Source organism: Gossypium hirsutum, chromosome D06 (genome assembly GCF_007990345.1).
Source record: "Gossypium hirsutum isolate 1008001.06 chromosome D06, Gossypium_hirsutum_v2.1, whole genome shotgun sequence".
Lineage (NCBI taxonomy): Eukaryota > Viridiplantae > Streptophyta > Magnoliopsida > Malvales > Malvaceae > Gossypium > Gossypium hirsutum.
In genome coordinates, this window is record NC_053442.1 from 13,564,794 (window position 1) to 13,588,072 (window position 23,279).

At 31.4% G+C, this 23,279-nt stretch overlaps 2 protein-coding genes and 1 long non-coding RNA gene across 6 annotated transcripts; all 3 read right to left on the reverse strand.

The window, feature by feature from the left end:
- Nucleotides 1-7,144: 7,144 nt before the first annotated feature.
- Nucleotides 7,145-11,536, reverse strand: LOC107901104 (DNA repair protein recA homolog 3, mitochondrial). 3 transcript variants are annotated; one of them, XM_041095731.1, is made up of 8 exons: nucleotides 11,400-11,536; nucleotides 10,480-10,537; nucleotides 9,829-10,046; nucleotides 9,625-9,712; nucleotides 9,146-9,318; nucleotides 8,668-8,814; nucleotides 8,196-8,327; nucleotides 7,145-7,939 (listed from the first exon to the last, which is right to left on the reverse strand). In XM_041095731.1, the coding sequence occupies exons 1-8, from the start codon at nucleotides 11,400-11,402 to the stop codon at nucleotides 7,553-7,555; spliced, it is 1,206 nt and encodes a 401-aa protein (XP_040951665.1). In that variant the 5' UTR covers nucleotides 11,403-11,536; the 3' UTR covers nucleotides 7,145-7,552. The 3 variants fall into 3 exon arrangements, with proteins under 3 accessions (XP_040951665.1, XP_016682467.2, XP_040951664.1); XM_016826978.2 differs by lacking the exon at nucleotides 11,400-11,536 and adding an exon at nucleotides 10,726-11,057; XM_041095730.1 differs by lacking the exon at nucleotides 11,400-11,536 and adding an exon at nucleotides 10,870-11,044.
- Nucleotides 11,469-14,493, reverse strand: LOC107901103 (nucleosome assembly protein 1;2). Of its 2 annotated transcripts, XM_016826977.2 has the most exons (13): nucleotides 14,351-14,493; nucleotides 14,154-14,213; nucleotides 14,028-14,071; nucleotides 13,821-13,916; nucleotides 13,387-13,479; nucleotides 13,217-13,304; nucleotides 13,073-13,134; nucleotides 12,793-12,977; nucleotides 12,501-12,678; nucleotides 12,369-12,412; nucleotides 12,056-12,260; nucleotides 11,928-11,939; nucleotides 11,469-11,842 (listed from the first exon to the last, which is right to left on the reverse strand). In XM_016826977.2, the coding sequence occupies exons 2-13, from the start codon at nucleotides 14,197-14,199 to the stop codon at nucleotides 11,777-11,779; spliced, it is 1,119 nt and encodes a 372-aa protein (XP_016682466.1). In that variant the 5' UTR covers nucleotides 14,200-14,213; nucleotides 14,351-14,493; the 3' UTR covers nucleotides 11,469-11,776. The 2 variants fall into 2 exon arrangements, with proteins under 2 accessions (XP_016682466.1, XP_016682465.1); XM_016826976.2 differs by having other exon boundaries at nucleotides 14,154-14,474.
- A 7,329-nt stretch (nucleotides 14,494-21,822) lies between these two features.
- LOC121218485 (uncharacterized) lies at nucleotides 21,823-22,280 on the reverse strand. The gene is made up of 2 exons (XR_005914747.1): nucleotides 22,151-22,280; nucleotides 21,823-22,049 (listed from the first exon to the last, which is right to left on the reverse strand). It is a non-coding gene; the product is annotated as an uncharacterized lncRNA (long non-coding RNA).
- Nucleotides 22,281-23,279: the final 999 nt, after the last annotated feature.

A 23,279-nucleotide genomic window follows, 5' to 3' on the forward strand; every position in this document is an offset into this window, starting at 1 on the left:
AACTTTCTTGAGGCAAAATCCTAGAGAACATAAAAATCTAAAATGATATAGGCACCATTTTTCTTTGGATCGTTTGAGCCTTTTCAAGCCCACCTTATGATATTAGACCCTTGAAACTATAATTTTGAGCTTAAAGGTCTGTTCATTGTAATAAACCTAAATTATAAGCCAGTACCATCTTTTTAAAATTATCCTAATTTTGTGCACCTATCTTAACTAAAGTTGTCTTGGGAATCAACATTTGAGGAAATTTTCATAAAGATGTATGTGCTCATGCTTAAAAACAACAACAACAACAACAACAACAACAACAACAACAACAACAAAGACAAAGAAAGAGTGAAGAAAAATTTGCTCAGTTTCCAAAAAGGAATGTATGAGTATGAGTTCAAAATAAGTTTGGGGGAGTTCCACAAGTTCACTTGAAGAAAAAGGTTGAATTTCGAGAAATCCAAGATAAATTAAAGGTTAAAATTTTGAAATCGAAATGTCTCATCTCTTAAAATCCCCACATTTAACCGAGCGCTATTACAACCTTATAAAAGACCTATTGATTTGATGATTATGTCACCTATATTAGTGAAGAGGAAGTATTAAGTTCAACATATGAAGATCATAAATAAGCCTTATGATTGTTTTGCTTGATTGATGAGAAATTGTGTTGACTGAAAAATATTATCTATGGCTATGACATACATGCAAACTATGATTCATGTTGGAATATCTTGAAACTTAGAATAAAATTTTCAAAATGTTTGTATATGAGTTACTTGTTAATAAGGAAGGTCTATGAGCATGAATTTATTGATGCATGATTATGAGACAAATATTGATGCTACTTACACTCTTAGCAAAATTTGCCTTAGCAGGACCTTGTGTTGTGCATGAACATTACTCGGGACGAGCAATGATTTAAGTTTGGGGTATGTAAACTGAAAAATATATAGGATTTTTCCTATATAATTCATTACCTTTTTACTTAAATTTGTTATTAAAACCAAGTAATTGTTTAATAAGTTAATGAAATATGCGAAAATATGAAATTAGGACATAGAAATTATTAAAATGTGATTTTATACTTTATTATATAGTTTTCATGCATAAAATGGCTTATTTTATATTAATTTGAGCATATTGTACTTTTAAGCTATAAAGTAGGCTATGCATGATTAAATTAAATAATAAAATATAAAGTTATATATAATAATTCATTTTTAATATTTCATTAATAAATTGGGTTTTAATTGATTAAGTAAATTGATTAATTAAAGTGGTTAAATTATATTATTTGGCCATCTAAACTATCTACTATTTTTGGACAGGTCTGAGAGTTTTCTTCTAATTTCAAAACCGTCCAAATTGCGGACCAAGTCAACCCAATTTTCGGCTGCACATGGATGTCATAAACCATTTTTTGGTTTAATTATACAAAGTCCTTGAAGAGTTAAAGAAATTGGAGATTTTCCCGAAGATTTGCTGATGACCAAGTCATAGCCCTGAGTTGTTGTGGCACTCAAATTGACCAAAAATCAAGGAAAAATTAGCCACCTTTCCTCAATTCATGGCCAACCACTCTTGGAGGAAGTTTCAAAGGATGGACACTCCTATTTTTAGCAAACTAGCTCCATTGCCTCACCTATAAATAAGAGATCATTTCTCACTTTTTCAATCATCCCTCATCCCATCATCTCTCACTCATTCATCATTCTCTCAACTCTTTTAGCTATCTTTCCCCTTCATCATCCTTGCATAAGGATTTTAACAATTAAGCCTCTTAAAGAACCCTTGGTCGGCCACCTTGGAGAGCCATCAGCAAAGGAGCAACGCAAAGAAGCAAAGGAGCCTCGTCAATCAGAGTCTTGGTTGACAGCCACTCTGAATTGGGTTTAATCTTTCTTTTCTTTAATTTAATTTAAAGATGTTTGCTATGTGTTCTTTGTTCTTGTTTACAACAATGATAGCTTAAAATTATTTAAGCTAAGATGATTATTTTGATTAAATAATATTTATTTGATTCATGCTTACAATGTTTGTGTCTCAATCGATCGTGTTTTCAATTAAAATCAAGTTTGTATTTCGTTCATGCGCAATTGAAATGCACCTGAATTAGCTGAGCGATCCTAACCAGACAACGGCTAATGGACGCATAATTGAAATGTGCTTGCTCAATTTAGATCCTAACCCGATTGAATTGTAGGTTGCATAACAACTCTAACCAAGCTCTGTTATCTGTATAGTTTTTAGATTTGTGTGATTAAATTGTTTCAAACCTAACATGTCCCTGTTACCTCACACGAATGCTAAGAAACCCTTAGTAAATAAGGATCAGTACAATGTGTATTTACTAAGTAAAGGATTCCTAAAGGACCTAATGTGGTTTCCAAACTCATGAAAGATCGAGTTATCATGGAATGTTTTTCTAGATGTTATTAAGCATGTTGATAATAAATTGAGTTTAATTAAAGTAATTATCCTAGTTTATTTATGTTATAATTGTTGCAAATTGTGTTAAATTTACTAAAATCTATTTCATTCCTATAGTTTGCATACTTAGGATAATTTGCATTAGTGATCATTGCATTTAGCTTAATATATTTTAATCACCACTTCTCAACTATATTATGTTTTTTTATTTACCAAATTGTTAATATAATTTTACAAATTAAGTGACTTAGCACAAATACAATCCTTGTGGAGACAATAACTCGATACTTACTTACTACTTGATAACGATTGTGTACACTTGCACAAACCCTAACGTTACAATTGCATCGGGGTGGGTTGATGATATTTGGAGGAAGTGTCTGAAAGGCTATTAAGCTTGTTATCTGGCAACTCAGCTGCAACCTTCTGATTATGTGCCGCATTTCAGTACAGCATGGTGTGTACGGATGCGTGGGTTGATTTAATCCCCGCATGGTGTGTAAGGTTGGACGAAGATAGTGTGTAGAGGCTGGTGGGTAGGATTCTGATTTACTGTACCTGCATTCTGTATCTGATATGGGCCAAGGCCCTAATGTATTTCTAAGACTGTATTTGAATGGGCTAAAGCCCAAACTGATTCTGTGATGGACATAGGCCCTAGACTATATCTAACTAAATTCTGTTGATTATCTGTATGCATGTTTTCTGTGGGGATTACACACTGAGTTTTCGAAAACTCACCCTTTCTCTGTTTAATCTGTACAGGTAATCCCCAGACTTGACGAGTCGGTGCAGCGAAGGACTCGACGGTGGCCATATGTAAATTTTAGACTGTTTTCCGTTAATGCCTAGAATTTATTACTTATTTGGGGTTTTTGATGTATCTTCTGGACTATGGACTGGTTGGCTTAAATTTGGGACTTTATACTGTTTTTATGGATTTTTTTTAAAACTGCAACTCCACAAAACACGGTTTTTTTCTAAAAAACTAAGGTTTTTCGTAAATAGAAACGATTTTCCCTAAATTAATTGGTTACAAAAGTTTCCGCTAAGAGACAAGATTTAAAGCAAATCAATTAGTTTTTTTTGAATTAAATAAAAGCTAACTTATTGTAAAAAATTTTAAACTCGACAATCTTGTCTTCAAATCCCTTTCTATGTGACATCGCCAGATTCGGCCATAACGTCTAGGCCGGGTTTGGGGTGTTATAGTCTTTGTGAGTTGAAAATTTTCGATGAATATGGAATATGATGATGATTTTGAATGTTGGTCATGGCATGTGAATTAGTTAAGTTAATGCCTAGTTTAAAATGGTAATGTTTGATTTCCATGCTTGAGGTATGTGTTGGTGAATGGTTAATTTGGTTGGTTGTTAATGTCATAAGAGTTTTGATGATGGATTTATATATGTATGTAAATGTTGAGATAGGCTAAACATGGTTGACATAGTTGGATATAAATTTGGGATCAAATATGCTTAAATGATGATTGGTTATGAACTGTGACTTATTCTTGATTGATGGAATTCATGTTTAAAGTCTAAAAAGCTATTGATGTGTATAGGTACATAAGTGTAGGTAATTGAAGTGAAATGACATGTTTTCAATGTGGTATGGCATAGGTGAAGGTTGGTATTTGAATGGTTTGGATATTAAGTTCTAATGACATTAATTTGTTTAAGTTCAATTGATGTATAAGCATTGTATGTCCTGACAAGAAGTTGAATTTGGTTGTTTGAGTTTGTTTGGCGTGTTTTGGTATGCTTTGAACCAAGTGAAAGTGGTATTTGGTGAACATATTGAAAGGGTTGGTTGGAAACTTTGGATTAGGTACCAAATTGTGCATTTTTGTCAAAAACAGGGGCCACGTCTAAACAACCAACCTCTCTCATCACAAAGTCGACCAACATTGAGTGGCATCACGATGTCAACTGGCATGAAGTCGTGATGTGACTCACTGATTTGGTGACCTCGCGACGTGGAAATGATGAAGTTGTGACGCCGATCCTAAATTTTCAAAATTTTAGAATTTGGTCCTCTTTGTGCTCGGGTTGACAAAAGAGCTTTCATAAGCTTCTTTAAGACCCAAAAATGATTGTTTAACATATTTTGAATGTGATTGACACTTAATTGCATGTGTGGATGACTATTTATTGTATAATTGACTGTAGTTGTTCTGGCAACGATTGTAGCATCTTGTAGTTTGGACCCAACGATCGGGTCAGGTGAGGGTTGTTACAAATCCCACCTACCTTCTTCCTTGCACATAATCTCTACAGCTCTTGTATCCAAAGGAACATCAAGATGCCAAAATGAGTTGGTTGACCCTCTATAGTATTTGGAACCCACCTGTCATTCTATATTTGAGCTCTTCCCCTATTGAGAACCTGTTAGACAAAAGATAACTTCAAGAAATCCCTACCTTCCAATAGACTACTCCACACCCATGATGCTTTATTTCCTTTTCTAGCTTCAAAAGACAAATAATTAAGGAAATACATGCCTTTTATTACTCGAACCCATAAAGCATCAGATTCATGGAGCTATCTCCAAACATTGCTTAGCTAAAAGGGCAAGATTAAATGCTACTAACTCTTTAGTTGTTTGAGGACTTCAATTTAAATAGCTTAAATCATTAGATTCTCGATTTTGTTTTTTCAAATTGAATAAGTTGACATTTTTTATTAATAATTATTAAACTCAATATCTATATCCAAACTAAATTCATTTAATACTTAAGCTAAACCTAAATCCAGTACTTACCATTTACCAAATAAAGTTAACCAAAAGCTTGGTTGGTTTAATGGCTATAAAACAAAAGTGAATCTACCTATGAAGTCTCTCTATATCATTGATTGGATCAACTTAGTTACTCTAGTATTAAATAAATTAATTTAATCTTTGTACTATTAAAAAAAACTAAATAAAATCAAATTGGAATAGAGTTTCATTTACTAGTTTAAAAATAAAGACATGAAAGTAGAATTTTATTGAGCAGTAAATGTCATTTTTTTTAAAAAAAATATATAAATGCCAACTTTGTTGATATTTAGATTTATTTGATTCTTTTTAATGATATAAGAACGAAAAATTAATTTAATATGATGTTTGTAATAAAGATTATAATAAAGTAACCTGCAAAATACATTCAACTATTAGATAATGCGTAAAATGAAGATTGCTAATCATTGATAAAAGATAAAGATATAAATAACAACTTATATTTATTTAGCAATATGAATTTAAAATTTAAAATTTAAATTTTGAATTTTGTTTAGATTTCCGGTGAAGGCAAAAAAATAAGTTTTAAAGAATATCCATTTACCCTAAAGTAAATCTCATAATTCCATTGAGATATACTTATTAAACCAATTTTAAATAAATAATAATTATTATATCAGTGTTATTATTTAATTTATTTAATTTTCTATTTTTAATTACAAAATCATGAATTTAATTATATATTAAAGTGTTATAAAATTAAATATTCTTTACTTCTTGTATAAAAGATTATATTTGCCTTCAACTAAAATTGGGGTAAAGTACAAGAATAGTCACTCAACTATTTAGTTCATTTTATTTTTGGTCACTCAAATGTTATTATTTTTAGTCATTCAACTTTTTGAATTTAAAAATTTTAGTCATTCTTTCATTAGTTACTTAATGGAAGTCTAAAGTGGACTTTGTTTTATTGGGTTAATGAAAAGTTTAACCCTCCAATGTTTTCACATTTTATAAATTTTATCCTAAATTTAAAAATTCAACAAATTTCGCTCTCAATATTTGCAAGATTTTTCATTTTTTCCCTAATTATAAGAAAAATGTTTTAAAATCTTAAAAAAGTAAAAATTTTAAAAAGTAAATATAAAAATATTTTTAATTTATTAAATTTGGACTTGTTTATAAATTAGTTGTTTCAAACTTTGTCTTTTTTTTTATATAGGCATAATGATAAATTTAACTCTCGATGTTTACCTATCTTGTTAATTTAACCTTTATTCTTTTTTTAATTAAATTTGACCTTGAACCTTTTCAAAAAATTGAATTTGACCATCAATCTTCCAAAAAGAGTTAAATTATTTATATTGACTAAAACATTAAAATTTTAAGCATGACAGCTTTTATGGCAAATGACAATTCACAAGTACTTCATGCTTTTTTTTTTTTAAGTTATGAGCTTTTTATAATTTTGATTTTATTTGAATAATTTTATGAATTTTAAATTTTTTTTTTGTGTATAAGACAAATAATGTGATATCAAAATAAAGTACATATAAATTATCATACGTGATGTCAAATTAATATTTTAACCAACATTTCCGTTAAAAAATAATAATCACCTCTTTTTAATACATTAATTATCAAAGTTAACTTAGGAAAAAAATAACTATGAATAGACAAAAGATTTTCAGGTTGAGGGAAAAATTCAAAACCAAAGAAACCGATGAAATCCAAAATTTCAGTTTGGTTATTTTAAAATTTGACTTATATAGTCGATTAATTGTGTCAGGTCTTTTAGGTGATTACCGGTATATTCGATTTTGAATATAAAAATCACACTTACAAATTTATACAAAAGGAAATATGGTAAAAAGTTTTCTTTGGGAATTTTATGTGCAACAAACTGATAATGATGATGATGTTCAAATCCCCAATGGACTACTACGAATCTGTGATTTTATGATTTCATAATTGCAGAGAACAGATTTGCTAGACTAGATAGCAGAAAATTTTCTCAGAATTTAAATAAGAATCTAAGTTATACAATGCAATTTTTCAAATATAAATTGCTCCCTCGTTAACATGGTAAATATGGCTGGAAATAGGACAATGTGAGAGGAAGACAGTCGGATGCCCCTTGAAATTTGAAACAAGATCCTGTACTCTCCCATCCATTGAATACACAAAACTTTCCAACGCCACAATTACCCCCACATGCACAAACACGGCAAATAAACTCAAGCTACAATGCTGTCAATCCAAGCCCCTAATGTCGACCTTAACAAGGGTTCAAATGTGGCTATGGATTAGAGGACCTCCAAATCCTTCCATCATTGTATCCTCTGAAATATCTACTACTTATCCAACAGAACATGCAATGGCAGTTGCAGTTCAAATCTAAGCACACTTAAGCTTCATTGGCGATAACAGTTTCTTCATCATTAGTTTCAATTGGAACTGATTCTTCTGAAGTATTCTCATCCGAGATATCTATTCGTCGTTCCTTCTTGCTCTCAGCATCAAGTAGCTTTTCTCTAAGTTTCATCACAATTTCTTCAAGAGCACTTCCATTTTCAGCCAAAAACCTTCTGAAGGCTTCCTTGCCATGGAGTTTCCTGTCGTTGAAACTGTAGAATGCACCAGACTTTGTAACAAGTTTGTGTTTCGTTGCCAAATCTATGATCTCCCCTTCCCGGGATATTCCCTTGCCAAACTCAAGCTCAAATTCAGCATTCTTAAATGGAGGGGCAAGCTTGTTCTTCACAACCTTCACAAGAACTTGACTTCCAATAGTCTACAGATTAGACATTTCAAAAACACAATGAGACATATAACATATGCAAGAGTGAGATTTGCTGGATTGCAGATAAAGCTACATGTTTAACTTGCTTGGGAATGTAAGAGACAGTTCAAAGGAAAATTTAACAAGTTGCTCAAGAGAGTTTCAACCAAGCTAAGAGTAAATAAACAAACCATTTATATGCGTTTACCCACTACACATAAATCCAACCAACAAACTGAATAGGAAAGAAAGGGTGCGAGTTTGATACCTCTTCTCCTTTCTTGACAAGCCCTGTTCTCCTTATATTTAGACGCACTGAAGCATAAAACTTCAAGGCATTACCACCGCAGGTAACTTCGGTTGGCCCACCAAATCCAAATGTCGAAAGCTTTGACCTCACCTGATATGTTTAAATAGTTAGTATGTACTAAAAAAATATTACAAGCTACATTTAATTAGCGGTAACAATTTAGCTAGGAAATAGTGCATCAATCAAACAGCCAACTAATTAGTGGTTAGAATTATTAATAAAGCCTTTAAATGGGGCAAAATTCAAAAAGTTGACCGAAGGGCAAAACTCACAATGTACACAGAGTCAGAGACTACAACATTAATCAAACAAACTCAAAGAAAGAACTTTAACAATTGCATGGCCACCTAAAGCTTTAGAGGACTATGTAGCTAATATGGAGCTCATCATCAAAACTCATCAAGGAGATAATCGGGAATCAAACTTAAACCTGATTTATTAAAATCAATATGGTTTGAGACAATGATAAGGAATGGCATATTTTACGAAGAGCTTGGCTCATCAGTCTAGCCTGCATTGCCATATGAGCATCACCCATCTCGCCATCAAGCTCGCCTTTAGGCACAAGGGCAGCTACCTGAGAAGAAAATTAAGCTATTATTAGGAGCTCACTGTAAATAGATATGATAAACAGCAGTATCACACAGATAAAATTATAGAATTTGAATCCTTCAAGGATGAGAACCCAATATTCTTGGCACACAAACAATAATTTCAAAAGCCCTCCCTCAAATTCGCATCATAGCACAACCAAATTACTTAAGCAGTCCAAGGGAAGATGCAGACAAGGAAAACAAAGCATATTTCACAAGTCACAAACATGGCAGAAGCACATTCTACCAACTATCAGCAGTATTTATCACACCAAACTCCATAATGGAAAAGAAATGAATCTAGGAACACCTTACGCTGTCAACAACTACAACATCAACTGATCCACTACGTATAAGGGTGTCCACAAGACTGAGAGCTTGTTCTCCACAATCTGGTTGCGAAAGGAGCAAATTCTCAGTGTTCACCCCAATTGTCTCAGCCAGGGCAGGATCAAGAGCATGCTCAGCATCGACAAAAGCACAATAACCTGCATTTGAATATTATAGCCATATGTAAGCATTCAACAGAAAGATAACAGAAACAACCTCAACAGCATAGAAGATAGCCACAACAAAATCTGGTGCACCCTCCAAATGCAATCATCTCATAAATAGATTTAACATTATACGCTGCATACAAAACCTTTATAATAGTTCAGATGCCTTATTATAATAATCTTCCAAATGTCAGAAATCTAGAATTAGCAACCACCTTTACATAGAATGGATTTCATAACGAGTGAGCATAATCAATCATAAATCACACAGTACTAAGCTAAAATACATTCAGTGACCTCCTTGCTTTTGTGCTTCAGCAATTACATGTAAAGCAAGTGTTGTTTTCCCAGAAGCCTCTGGTCCAAATATCTCTATCACACGGCCCTGTAAAATTCCAACAGAGATGTATAAGGAACTAAAAAGCATCACAAGCAGCAATTACTTAGTAGCAGACTAGCAGCATAAAGGATAAAAGAACTGAAACAAGAATTTCAGAGTACCTTTGGAAGGCCACCGATTCCAAGTGCTATGTCCAGAGCAAAAGAACCAGTGGAAACTACTGGAACATTTCGAGGAGACATAGCACGACCAAGCCACATGATAGATCCTTTTCCAAAAGAACTCGTAATCTGATCCAAGGCAAGTTTTAGAGCTAAATCTTTCTTGAACATATTCTCATCGCACGAATCACTTGAATCTGACTCGGATTTCCTTCTACCTTCAATAGGACACAAACAAAGAAAAAGTATCAGATTTCATTTACTCAAAAAAAACAGAGTATTAGATTTCACTTTTTAACTCCAATGAATCCAGTTCAAGAAAAATAGCCAAAGAACTCCATCTTTTAAATGGCATGAATTTATAATTTTTATTGTTGGATAAAAGATGACACTACATTAAGCACTGCGCTTTACAGTACAGCTGACTTGTTTCAATTAAAAATCATTATAGAATTCAAACATTTATTAATCTAATAAAAATCCCATGACAAAGCACTCTTCTACAATCACATTCAGATGATTACCTGAATTAAAATTCTACTCAAAAACCAAAACGTGATTTAAAACATAGAAATAGAATACCAGATACCCAAATAACAATATTTGAGTACCGACATTCAAATTGAAGCTTTTCAATGGAATTTCAGTTACCTTTAGAAGAAAAGTTACACAGCTGAGAAGATGACCTTAACACCCCTCCCCTACAAACCTGCAAAAAGGAAAAAAGAGAAAAGTTGATTCACGGCTTCATATATATATATATTTCTACTGTTCCTAAACTACCATTTTTTTATATAAAAAAATGAACATAGTGCAAGACAATCAGATTAAACATGAGAAAAACAAAGGATATGAAGTTATGGAAGAAAATAAAGAAACGGATAAGGTTTTTAAAACCTGTGGAGCGAAGAGAGAACGTTTAAGAGATGAAACATTTCGAAGAAAGGTGGCCATAGCATGCAAGGGAAAGGAGCGTGGTTTAGAAGTATAAGATGTGGGAAAAGAAGAACAAACTAGTTGTGATTAGATGTTACTTAATACCATGGATTAAAAAGGGAGGAAAGAAATGGAAAGACAAACAGACAGACAGACACTGAGCTCTGCTGCTGTGGATCTGGGATGTTAGGGTTTGAGTTTCCCTCCTTTTTGAGATTTGCACTACAGTGGTTGGGTACCCACCACGGGCGGGGGCGAGGGAGCCTGCTGGGCCTCCAGGGAATTTTAATCAAATTTGGTGTTCCTATTATATTATATTATATTTTGTTGTATTATATTCCGTTTGATATATTTTAATCATTTTATCATTAATATCGTTAAAAAATGGTTAATTAATGAGATTTTTTTCTATGAAGTTGAGCTGGATTTTTTAAAAATAACAAAAATAATGACATATAAATATGAACTAAGGCATAATACTTAAAACAGTGAAATAAATCTAATTTTTTCAAACAAAATCTACAGTAATCGTAGAAAGGGCTGCGACAGATGTTTTATTTTGTATTATTTTTGCATCCATAATTTTTTGAAGTTGCAAGAACATTAGAAATAAAATTAAAGATCCATGGAAATACCATTTGACCATAATTGCTGCCGTCCAACCACAAGCCGTGCGCAACAGAACTTGGTATATAAAAGGTATATAAAAAATAACTTTAATCAGACTGGCCATTAAATAATTGATAACAAGCTATCACAAGAACTCTTAAAAGAGTTTCTGGAAACATTAAACATTAAAACAAAATCCCAAAACATCTTAGAGTACCATTACCAGACCATCCTACCAATCCAACAGACCAAAAAGGATAAAACGACTGTAGAAACCAATCATACTCATAGCAATAACATAAAACTGTAGAAATAAATAACCACCAAAACTGCAAACCCTCCCTTTCTCCCGCTTCTTCCAATCAAAATCTTATAAACCACACTCAACGGCAGCAATTAATTTCTACTGCTGCTTGCATTCCGGAGGCCTCTCACCTTGCTGCCCATCCCCTACTGCTTTACCACTCTTCTGCAATACACAACGAACATAATTAAGAATAAATTTTCAATAGAAGGGCCAAAAGAGAGACCTAAATGATATGGAATTGGTGTACCTTATGAGCAGACTGCAGCACATTTTCAAGCAATATGCAAGAAACAAAAGAAATATTAGCATCACTTCAGATTTTGAACAAACAATTGAGCACACATTATAACACACCCTAAAATTAGCATCTCATACCTTCTTTTTGGTCTTACTTCCTTCGTCAGCATCCTCATCATCAGCATCCTCATCCTCATCCTCTTCCTCATCATCCTCTTCCTCCTCCTCATCATCATCATCGTCATCTTCTTCATCGTCATCTATATCAAGCTCATCTCCCTGGATAGCTTCTCCTGTAAACCATGACACAGCATGTGGAATAATCTTGTCTCGAATTGTTGATCTGCAAAAAGAAACAGATAGCATAAAATAAGTAGGTATTTCAAATACATGTAACAATGATTAATGACGTCTCACTCAATGACTAGAGTAAGAAGAAAAGAGAACACACCCGATGTCATAATCTTGTTCCATTTGATTTTGTAGCTCCTCAGCCTGTGCAAGAAAGTAAAAACAATTGGAATAGCAGAAGAAATGTAATCAATCATCCATGTTTATATAGATCTGGTGAGGTTGGGCTTACAGTATCTTCATCAATGTCTTCATCATCCTCAGGAACTTGAGGAGGATTGAAGAAGTTGAAGAAACTTTCACACTCCTCTGTTTTAGTGATTGGCTTGGCATTCTTTGAACCCTTCTTAGGCTTCTTTTTAAGAAGCTTTTGCGTTAAGCATTTTCCAGGATACCATTCAATTTCAGTCCTACATATTAGGTGCAAAGAAGTTTTAGTTAAAAGAAGTAAGAACCTCCAGTAATCTGGACATATTTAACAATCCAATAGGGAATTCTCTAAAAGGATAGGTAATAGTATTTACCCAATTGCTTTCTCAAGAATAGGTTCATCTTCATCAATCATGAGATATGTCTTTGTCAGCACAGTATTCTTGAAATAAGGATTGGTGTCAAAGTAAAACTCAAGCTTGAATCCTTTGGGTTCCTCTACCCTGTACCACTTAATATCCTTGAGATACTTGAGAGCTCCTTCATCACGCTCAGTGATCTGGTTCCAAACACAAAGGATGTAGAGATAAGCTTAACCATTTCCAACCAAAAAAACAAAAAGAGTTATAAAAATAATAGTAATTGGATACTCACCTCATCAGAGAGCACTTCATTATTTTTCATTGCAGTAAGCCAAAAATCAGGCACCCCTTTCTCTGCATAAAGCATAATTTTATAAACATCGTCCACAGAAAGAAAGGTGCATATGGGAAAAGAAATGACTCAATAAGATCATACCTTCAGCATCCTTTTCCTCTCCTTGGTCCTTGGCAGCTTCATTTGCTGTTCCTTCAGCATCAGCAAGGCCATTCACAATATCATATCGCTACAAAAATAAGGTAATAAGTCAGCTGAATGGCGACAGTAACTGATTAGCCAATAACTAAAGCAAAATTGAAAATGCAAACCTTAGCATACAAGGGTTGATATAGTTTTTGATATTTAGCTTCAAGTGCTGCCCTCTCCTCAAAAAACTTAGCCTCCAATTCATCATGTTGGCTCTGTTAAAAAAATAGGAATCAAAAATGGCATTCCCCTTCCAACCACTTTGCAGCTAAAATAAATAAAAGTTAGATTACAACAATCTAAATCAAACTAGATGGGAACGGAAAGTAGCTGCAGAGCAAGAAAAATGAACTTTCTACCCTACCAAAAGTAAATCCAATGAAAATGTGCATAGATGATCTTAGAAATTCAACACATTAACAACCCCATACATCCAATATACTCCAGTTTCTTGACCATAATAGAGTAGACCCGGCTACAAAAACAACTAAACCATCAGTGATATCAGAATAAAACTTAACAGAGTATCGAAAAAGCTTAGGGAAAAAGAACATGCCTGGATCTCCCTAAGAACCTCGACACGCTTCCTGACAATCGGTGATAGACTCTCCAGCACATCGGAGTGATCCCCAGCAAGACTTTGAAGTTTATTCTGCAAACCAAAATATCAAAAAACAAAAAAAAATAACAAAAATAACAAAAAGAAAACCAAAAACAATTATGGGTGTCACCAAAACCAAAAACAATTATGGGTGTCACCCACCTTGAGAGCGTTAACGAGACCAGCTCGTGCTTCGGCGTTAAGAGCTGCAACCAAAAATAGAAACTGAGAGAAGCGATAAGAGTGAAGCGATAGTATTGTAGATAAAGAAGAGAAAAATATCAATACCATCGCCAAGACCGGACATGTTGAAGTTAACTCCTTCGTTGCTCATTGACGATATTATTTCTAAGAGAAGAAAAAAAATGAAATAAGGTTGATTTGGAGAGGAAAAGGAGAATCTAAAACCCTAGATTCGAGAAATTGGGAAAAAGAATAGGGTTTGAGTGACAGAGGCGTGTCGCTTAACAATCCTCACCCTTTACCTTACGAAAACCTAAAATCCCCGACACTAGTTTTTATCGCGTAAGCAAAGCACTTTTTATTTTTCACTTGTTTTTTTTTCGTTTCCTTGATGGCTGTAAATAGGGCTCGCACCGCTTTTGATTTTGTTTAAAATGGCAAGTAAATCCCAGCCTTATCATGGTTACCCAAAAGTTCATTTCATATCCATAAAGGGAGATTTTAAAATTTTATTGATTAAATATTTTTTCAAAATATCGTATTTCTATTAATATTTTTTTATTTTATACTTGAAAATTAACCTTTAACTCATTTTTTAATATATTTATTCAATTTCAATTAAATTTTTTTACTTGTTTTGAGTTCCATTAACAAAATCCGTTAATAATTTCTTCAATTGAGTTGACATCATTCTTATGCTAAATTTAATAAAAACTCAGTAGGTATAAAAGAAAGTAATGACGCGATAATTTAAGATAGGTCTAGTTTATGACGTAATTATTTATTATTTTATAAAATTACTCTATTTTTAAAATTTAGTTGACGGTTATTCATGTCATTAAGATTAATGATAGATTTAGTAAGTAAAGAAAATTTTAGTTAGTGTAAATAAAAATAATAATTAGGTTTAAGTTATAGCGTTGTAATTTAGGATAAATCTAAATTATGGTGCCAATATTTATTGTTTTATAATAATTACTATATCTCTATAATTTAGTTGACGCCATTCGTCATGTCAAGCTCAATAATAGAATTAGTAAGTAAAATGGAATTAATGTTTAGACTTAAACAATTATACTATTTTTTAAAAAATTATGTTTAATAATTTCTTCAATTGAATTGACGCTATTCATTATGTTAAGCATAAAGAAAGATATAGTAAGTGTAAATAAAAGTGATGTTTAGATTCAAGTCATAACGCTATAATTTAGGATAGGTCTAAATTATGACGCTAATATTCATTATTTTATAATAATTACTATATCTCTATAATCTAGTTAACGTCATTGGTCATGTTAAGCTCGATGATAGATTTAGTAAATAAAAATGGAATTAATGTTTAGATTTAAACAACAATATTTTAAAAAAAATTATGTTTAATAATTTCTGCAATTGAGTTGATGTCATTCATAATGTTAAGCTTAAAAAAAGATTTAGTAAGTGTAAATAAACGGAATATGTAGATTCAAGTTAGAACGCTATAATTTAGGATAAGTCTAAATTATGGTGCCAATATTCATTATTTTATCATAATTATTATTTCTTTATAATTTAGTTGATGTCATTGGTCATGTTAAGCTCAATGATAGATTTAGTAAGTAAAAATGGAATTAATGTTTATATTTAAACAATAATATTTTTAAAATAAATTATGTTTAATCATTTCTACAATGAGTTGAGTCATTCATGATGTTAAGCTTAAAGAAAAAAATAATAAGTGTAAATAAACATAATATTTAGATTCAAGTTATAATGCTATAATTTAGGATAGGTCTAAATTATGGCGCCAATATTCATTATTTTATCATAATTACTATATCTTTATAATTTAGTTGACGTCATCGGTCATGTTAAGCTCAATGATAGATTTAGTAAGTAAAAATGGAACTACTGTTTAGATTTAAACAATAATATTATTTTTATAAAATTTATGTTTAATCATATCTACAATTGAGTTAACGTCATTCATGATATTAAACTTAAAAAAGATTTAGTAAGTGTAAATAAACGTAATATATATTTAGATTTAAGTTATAACACTATAATTTAGGTTAGGTCTAAATTATGGCACCAATATTCATTATTTATGATAATTACTATATCTTTATAATAAACTTGACGCCATTTGTCGTATTAAGCTCAATGGTATATTTAGTAAGTAAAAATGAAATTAATGTTCAGATTTAAACAATAATATATTTTTTAAAATTTTATGTTTAATAATTTTTACAATTGAGTTGACGTGATTCATGATGTAAAGCTTAAAGAAAGATTCAGTAAGTATAAATGAAAGTAATGTTTAGATTTAAGCAATAACGCAATAATTTAGGATATGTCTAATTTATGATGAAATTATTTATTATTTTATAAATTTACTATATTTTTAAAATTTAGTTGATGGTTATTCGTGACGTTAAGATTAATGATAGATTTAGTAAGTAAAAAATGAAATTAATGTTTAGATTTAAACAATAATATTATTCTTTTTAAAATTTATGCTTAATAATTTCTACAATTGAGTTACGCAATTCTTGATGTTAAGCTTAAAGAAAGATTTTAATAAGGGTAAATAAACAAAATATTTAGATTTAAGTTATAACACTATAATTTAGGATAGGTCTAAATTATGGCGTCAATATTCACTATTTTATAATAATTACAATATTTCTAAAATTTAATTTTTTTCATTAAATCGATGTCATTGAGATGTTATGCTCAATGAAAGGCTTAGTAAGCATAAATGAAATTGATGTTCAAAATTAAGCAAAATCGCTATAATATTTTAAAAAAAAAATAGTAACTTTTTTCCATTGAGTTAATGTCATTTGTGATGTTAAACTCAATGAAAAACATAATAAATATAAATGAGATTGAAGTTTGGAGTGGAAATTTAAGATAAATCTTTCAATCATTCATTATGTTTAATAAATATAAATGGAATGTAATTGAGAATTTAGAATAAGTCTAGATTATAACACATAAATTTAGAAAAACTTTTATACGGATGAAAATACTTTTTATTGATCATTATACTATTAACTTAACATTATTAGAATAATATTTTACTTTTATCATTAAATTTTAAACATAAGAAAATTATTTTGTTAATTTTGTAATCCTATCAAATTACACCCTAAAAAGTAGCTTTTACTCTCCGTTCTTTTATTAAATTGTCATTAAAATAATACTTTATTGTTTAATTTTAAATATTAAAAAAATTAATCTTTGTATACATATTAAATTATATTTCTAAATTTAAATTATTTAATTTTGAATTACACTTCAATATTATAAAACTAATGCTTACCACCATAAAGTAGCTAAACATCATTAAAGAAAAACAAATAAGTTTTTTTATGGTTGTAATATTTTAATTATATTCAATAATATTATTTTACAGGGTTTGTTATTTCTCTTTTAAAATGACTTTTTCCAGCTATTTGGAATGTCTAGTACAATATCCTTACCATATTACCAACAAATTACACAATTACTTGCCAACCGTTTAATACTTTTCCGATGACAGTGTGCAAAAAAGTCAAGTTCATCTTATTATAGAAAAATCTACTATATATACTTGCCACCAGATTTGCCATATATAGTTTAAAGATAAGTATCAGATTTCTATGGAAACTAAAAATATTATGCCACTCCAAACTCTTCAAGTAGAATTTTCTAATTAACCTTCACTAATTCTACTTTCAACATTAAATTCGCAGCCCCACTAATCATATGTTTTTCTTTAATCAAGATAACCATTGTGATTACTTTTCGAAGAGGTAAAAGATTAAACATGAAATCTATTCTACTTTCATGAGTAGAGATTGAACTTCCGACCATACAATTAAAGGATTATGTGAGCAATCATCATATCGCATTTTTACAATCAATGAGATTACTTTCATTTATGTGTTTTTCTAGATAAATATTATTTTAGAAAGAAAATTTTAATATTAAAATTTGATAAGTTAATTACAATCGCAAAATGTATTATTAAAACCAGAGACGAATTTAGGGGGTTGGACCTAGCCTCCCTAAAATGAAAAATTACTATTTAAGCTCTTTAAAATTTTTTAAAATTTTAAATTAATAAAGATAAAATTACACTTTGGCCCCCTAAAATCATAAAAATTTAATTTAATCCTTTAAAAATTATAAAGATATAGAGTATAAAAAATTAAAATTTTATTCGACCCTCTAAAAAATTGTTCTAGCTTCGCCCCTGATAAAACAACATAAAAAAATTATACAAGATAATTCTTATTAAATTTAGGGTAAATTATACCAAATATTACTGAATTTTAGTTAAATTTTACACTGAATTTTTATAAAATGCTACTAACGTTATCAAGTTATTTGATAACGTGCATATGACTTGATACGTTAAATGTGCCTGTTTAAAAAATTATTTATTTTCTTTTTTATTGCTTTTTTCCCCTTATTTTTTCCTCTCTTGTCCCTTTCTTCTTCATCCCAGCAAACCGTAGCCGCCACCAATTCTACCACCGCCAGTGTCTTCTCCGTACACCAAACTTACCAATGGATCTCCCAAGCCTGTCCCTTAATTCTGATAAGCCCAACCTCAACCCTTAATCCCATCAAAATGAAAAGGATTGACTTCAGAGTATGAAGACAACCCAGAGGAAGAAGGTTTATAACTAATGCATGGGATTCTATGTGCTTTTTATTTTTTTATTGCAGACTTTGTAATTTGTTTTTTTGTTACTGCTAGGGGAAGAAACATGGAAGCATTATGCAACCCATTTTTAAGGTTCTTTTTTTGGTAAATGAAGCGAAAACACGAACGTAAAAAACCAACTACATCCGAATTAGCTTAGTAGTTGTCCTCCCCGCTTTGTCTTCACACATATTTGCAGCATCTCAGCTGGTGCTTCTAAAAATACTTTTAAACCCAAAGCTTTATTCGTTGCAAATCGAGTCATAAAGTCAGTTGCCTTGTTGCCTTCCTGGAAAACAGGCTTCACCTTAACTTGCCATGCTCGGTTTAACAGTTCCAAAGTTCGTTCAAAATGTTTTTTGTGCTTCTCTCTTTCTCTCTAGAAGAAGCATGACTTTTCTTTGAAGAAAAAAGATCATTCAAAATGTTTTTTGTTTTTTGAAGGACTCATGTCTTCTTGATTTTCTTTTTGCTGTTTTAGATCTCCATAACTTTTTTTTTTAATTTTTATCTTCATTTTTCTCTTTATCTATTTTCGAAAGGCGACAGGGAGTGCAACAACTGCCACCAAATCACACCCTTTGGGCAACCCAAACCCAGTGAATCACAAACATCAATTAATTTTGCTTATTTTCTTTGAAATTAGAGAAGTAAAAAATAATAAACTGAAATTTGTTTAAGAGAGATGAAGAATGAGGAGGTCGTTGAACTCAATCCATTAGGCACAAAATGACATAGGATGGTGCGTAGAGCAGCATGAAGAGAACAACCGACGAAAGCCACCGACGGTGGTGGAATCAATGGCAACTAGGGTTGGCTGGGGAAGGGAAATGAGATGAAAAGAAGACGAAGAAAGGGAAAAGACTGGAAAAATAAGGAAAAAAATAAAAATAAAAATCATAATTTAATATTAAAAAAATAAAAGGAAATATTTTTTAGTATTAAAATAAGGGTGTATTACTAATAAAGGCTCATTTTTGAAAATATTTATGGAAATGGGCCATTTCAAAAATTAATAATGAGAATGGACCAAAAACACAAAAACAAGCTCACAAGGACGCGTTTTCAGGGACAGAAAAACGTTTTCATTTCAGTGCTTTTTCCCTTGTGTCAGGCAAAAGCGCATTAATGTGGACGTGCTTTAGTAAAAAGCGTTGACGAGGATGCGCTTTTGGCAGTGTAATCCCCCAACAGTTACCTCCAATAGCCGTTTAAAAATCTGACAATTAGGCCTAACAGTCAGGAAAAAAAGTATAAAATCCCCCCTTAACCCATTTTTCACTCCAATTTTATTATTCTTCCTAATTTCTCTCTAAATTTCTCAAAAAAGCTTTCAAAGCTCTCTAATTTTTTTATTTTTGTCTGAATTAGTTTTTTTTATAATTTCTAAGAAATTTGATCGTGTTAGCAATGGCCCGACAATTAATTCGTCTCGATGATAAACATATCTCTGTCGACCAAATGCAAAGGTAAGGGTTAATTTCATTTTTTAATATTATTAATTTTTATTTAATTTTTATAATATAATTAATATTTTTTATATTTTTTTTATAATAGCAGTAGATCGAGTGTTACAATGTTTTATTCGTAATCTACCTGGTCCTCTATCAACGTTGATTAAAAATTACTTGAGGGAAGCGGGTTCTTGGCACGTGGCCAATATAGGCTGAGGGTGCAAGTTGAACCCGAAACTCATCAGCGCATTTGTGGAGAGGTGGAGACCCGAGACACACACAATCCATCTTCCATGTTGAAAGTGTACCATCACTTTGGAGGACGTGCAGTTACAGTTGAGGTTACCAGTGGATGGGTCCGTACTAATCGGGTCCACTCAATCTGCTGATTGGGGAGCCATATGTTACGATCTTTTAGGTGTAATTCTGGATATTATTTACGAAGGTCAGATCGATATGGGCTGGTTACGAGAGACATTATCGGTGCCGAGGGATGATTCGACTGAAGTACAAAGAGTACGATACGCTCGGGCGTACATCCTTCAGATCATTGGAGATAATCTAATGCTGGACAAGTTACGAAACCTCGTACATCTGAGGTGGCTGTTGAAACTCATCGATTTTAGAGCAGCTGACAAACTCAGTTGGGGGTCTACCATGTTGGCGACATTGTATCGGGAGATGTGTCAGACGACGCATCCAAATAAAATTAAAATTAGAGGTTGCCTCTCATTGCTACAATCATGGGCTCGGTTTCGCTTTCTATTTTTACATCCTCGAGTGGACCACTCGTGTACATTCCCACTCGTAACAAGGTAAAATTTATATTAGAATTTACAATTATTAAATAGATTTAAAATAAAATTTTATGCTAAAATTTTATTTAAATAGGTGGAACAATTCACCGAGTTACGGGGAATACCTACCGCTCTAGAAGATATACGGCTTCTATTAGACCAACGGTCGAAAGCGCATGTAAGTATTTATTTCATTTTGAACTATATATACTTAACATAGTCGATTTCGTAAGTATTTAGTATTATGTATATAACTAATATTTTTTATCACATTCATATAGTTTCAATGGACACCATACACTACACCAAAATAGCGCCGCAAAAAATGCAGCTATTGACACCGCCGCTATAGAACAAGACCTTTAGCGGCACTTTTTCAACAAACGTCGCTAAAGATCATGACTTTTAGCGGCGTTTTTCCTATAAACGCCGCTATAGGTCATGACTTTTAGCGGCGCTTTTCCCACAAACGCCGCTATAGGTCATGACTTTTAGCGGCGCTGTTCCCACAAACGCCGCTATAGATAATCACTTTTAGCGAAGCTTTTCCCACAAATGCCACTATAGAACAGACCTTTAGCGACGCTTTTCCCACAAACGCCGCTAAAGATCAGACCTTTAGCGGCGCTTTTCACACAAACGCGCTAAAAACATATCTTTAAAAAAATATTTTTTTAAATAATATTTTTATTTCTATGATAAATATTATATTATATTTTAAGGATAAATAAAAAATATTATTTAAATTAAATTTTCTACGAAAATTTTAACTTTAAAACTAAATATAAAATTAATGAATTTAAATTTAGAATTTAAAATAATAAATTAATAACACAATTAAAATCTAAAAATAAAAATTTAGAATCAAAACTAAAATAAATAATACATATGCAAAGTAATAAAACATACAATGCATTTTCTTAATCAAGTAAATCTTGGTAATAAAAGATATAATACATTTACTTAATAAAGGAAATCTTGTACATCATTGAAGTCACACCATCAAATTTGTACCCATCAAACTTATACTCCCCAGCCACCATCTTGCATTTGAAAGAAGATACCTCAGTACCTAAAGCAACAATTAAGAAATAATATTTACAACTGGAAGGGAGGAACCCAAAATCTTTAAACAAGCTATTCATTAAGAAATGTTTAGGTAGAAGTACATACTTCTCAGCTTCCATAATTAAAAAGACGAGAATCCCACACCGAGTGGTGACCCCTTGACCCCGTGTGGAAGTAATGACCATCAGTTCCATCAAACATGTTCAGCCCATCTAACACATTATTGGAAGCATGGTTGTATTCATAAAACATCTTTCAGATACACAGGTAGATAAGAAAATAAAATTAGCAACTTAACTTAACTATAGAATAAAAATGAACGGGGAAACAGCAAACAAATGCTTTCACAACAAGCTGGTCGTGAACAATCATACTAGAAATTTTATAGTATTCTAGTCATTTATATATTCTCAATCAATTACGACTTTGCTTCTCTCTTTTAGATTTATTTTTTAGCAACCTTTTAGGAAGCAAAAATCAACTAGAGAAACGAAGGAGTAAAAGTGACAACCAATAAGAGCCTAAATTCTCATGGCCATATTTGCATCAAATCTACTGGAAAAATGAGCATAAAGCCAAAGCAGGAAAAAAATAAGAGTTCAAGTTCTCATTTCCTGTATAAACAATCCAGGAAATTTTGTTTGCACAAAAAATCTAACAACAAACACAGAAGAGTTTAAGTTTTCATTTTATTTACAAAACAATCAGGGAAAATGTTTGCACAAAAAGTATAACATCAAATATAGCTGAAGGGCATGTTTCTAGAAATTATATTCTCCTGCAGACATAACTATATAGTGAAGATGAAACAATTATAAAGAAAATTATAGCTTTAGTACCTTTAATATCTAATGAGCCTTGCAAATGGTTGGCGTACAAATACGCAGGAAAATTATAGCTTTAGTACCTTTAATATCTAATGTTTCACAATTGCCCAAACATAAACATGAGATTTTAAGATGTTTCTTTTTATGTATAATAATGATTTGGACTCAAGAAAAAAGTGAACACTCAACCAATAGACAATAATTTAAAGTTTCTGATATTAGTATTTATTTGTAATAATTATATTTAGTTATATTAAATAAAATTATTGATAAATTTTATTTTATTTAATAATGATGATGTATAATATTATTATTTATTAATGATAACTGAGACCCATGCATCCATACATTATAACCTAAAAATCAAGCATTAATTCAGTTTTCTATGTTAAAAAGATAGAACTTGT

Excerpts from the sequence above, each read along its gene's own strand:
- LOC107901104 (XM_016826978.2), bottom strand. The coding sequence starts at position 10,782 with ATGGCCACCTTTCTTCGAAATGTTTCATCTCTTAAACGTTCTCTCTTC. Across the intron at positions 9,319-9,624 it reads TGAAGCACAAAAGCAAGGAG|GTTATTGTGCTTTTGTCGAT; the intron begins GTCACTGAATGT and ends ATTCAAATGCAG. Across the intron at positions 7,940-8,195 it reads TTGTCAAGAAAGGAGAAGAG|ACTATTGGAAGTCAAGTTCT; the intron begins GTATCAAACTCG and ends TCTAATCTGTAG.
- LOC107901103 (XM_016826977.2), bottom strand. The coding sequence starts at position 14,199 with ATGAGCAACGAAGGAGTTAACTTCAACATGTCCGGTCTTGGCGATG. Across the intron at positions 13,917-14,027 it reads GTCTCGTTAACGCTCTCAAG|AATAAACTTCAAAGTCTTGC; the intron begins GTGGGTGACACC and ends TTTGGTTTGCAG. Across the intron at positions 12,413-12,500 it reads AAGACATTGATGAAGATACT|GCTGAGGAGCTACAAAATCA; the intron begins GTAAGCCCAACC and ends TTTCTTGCACAG.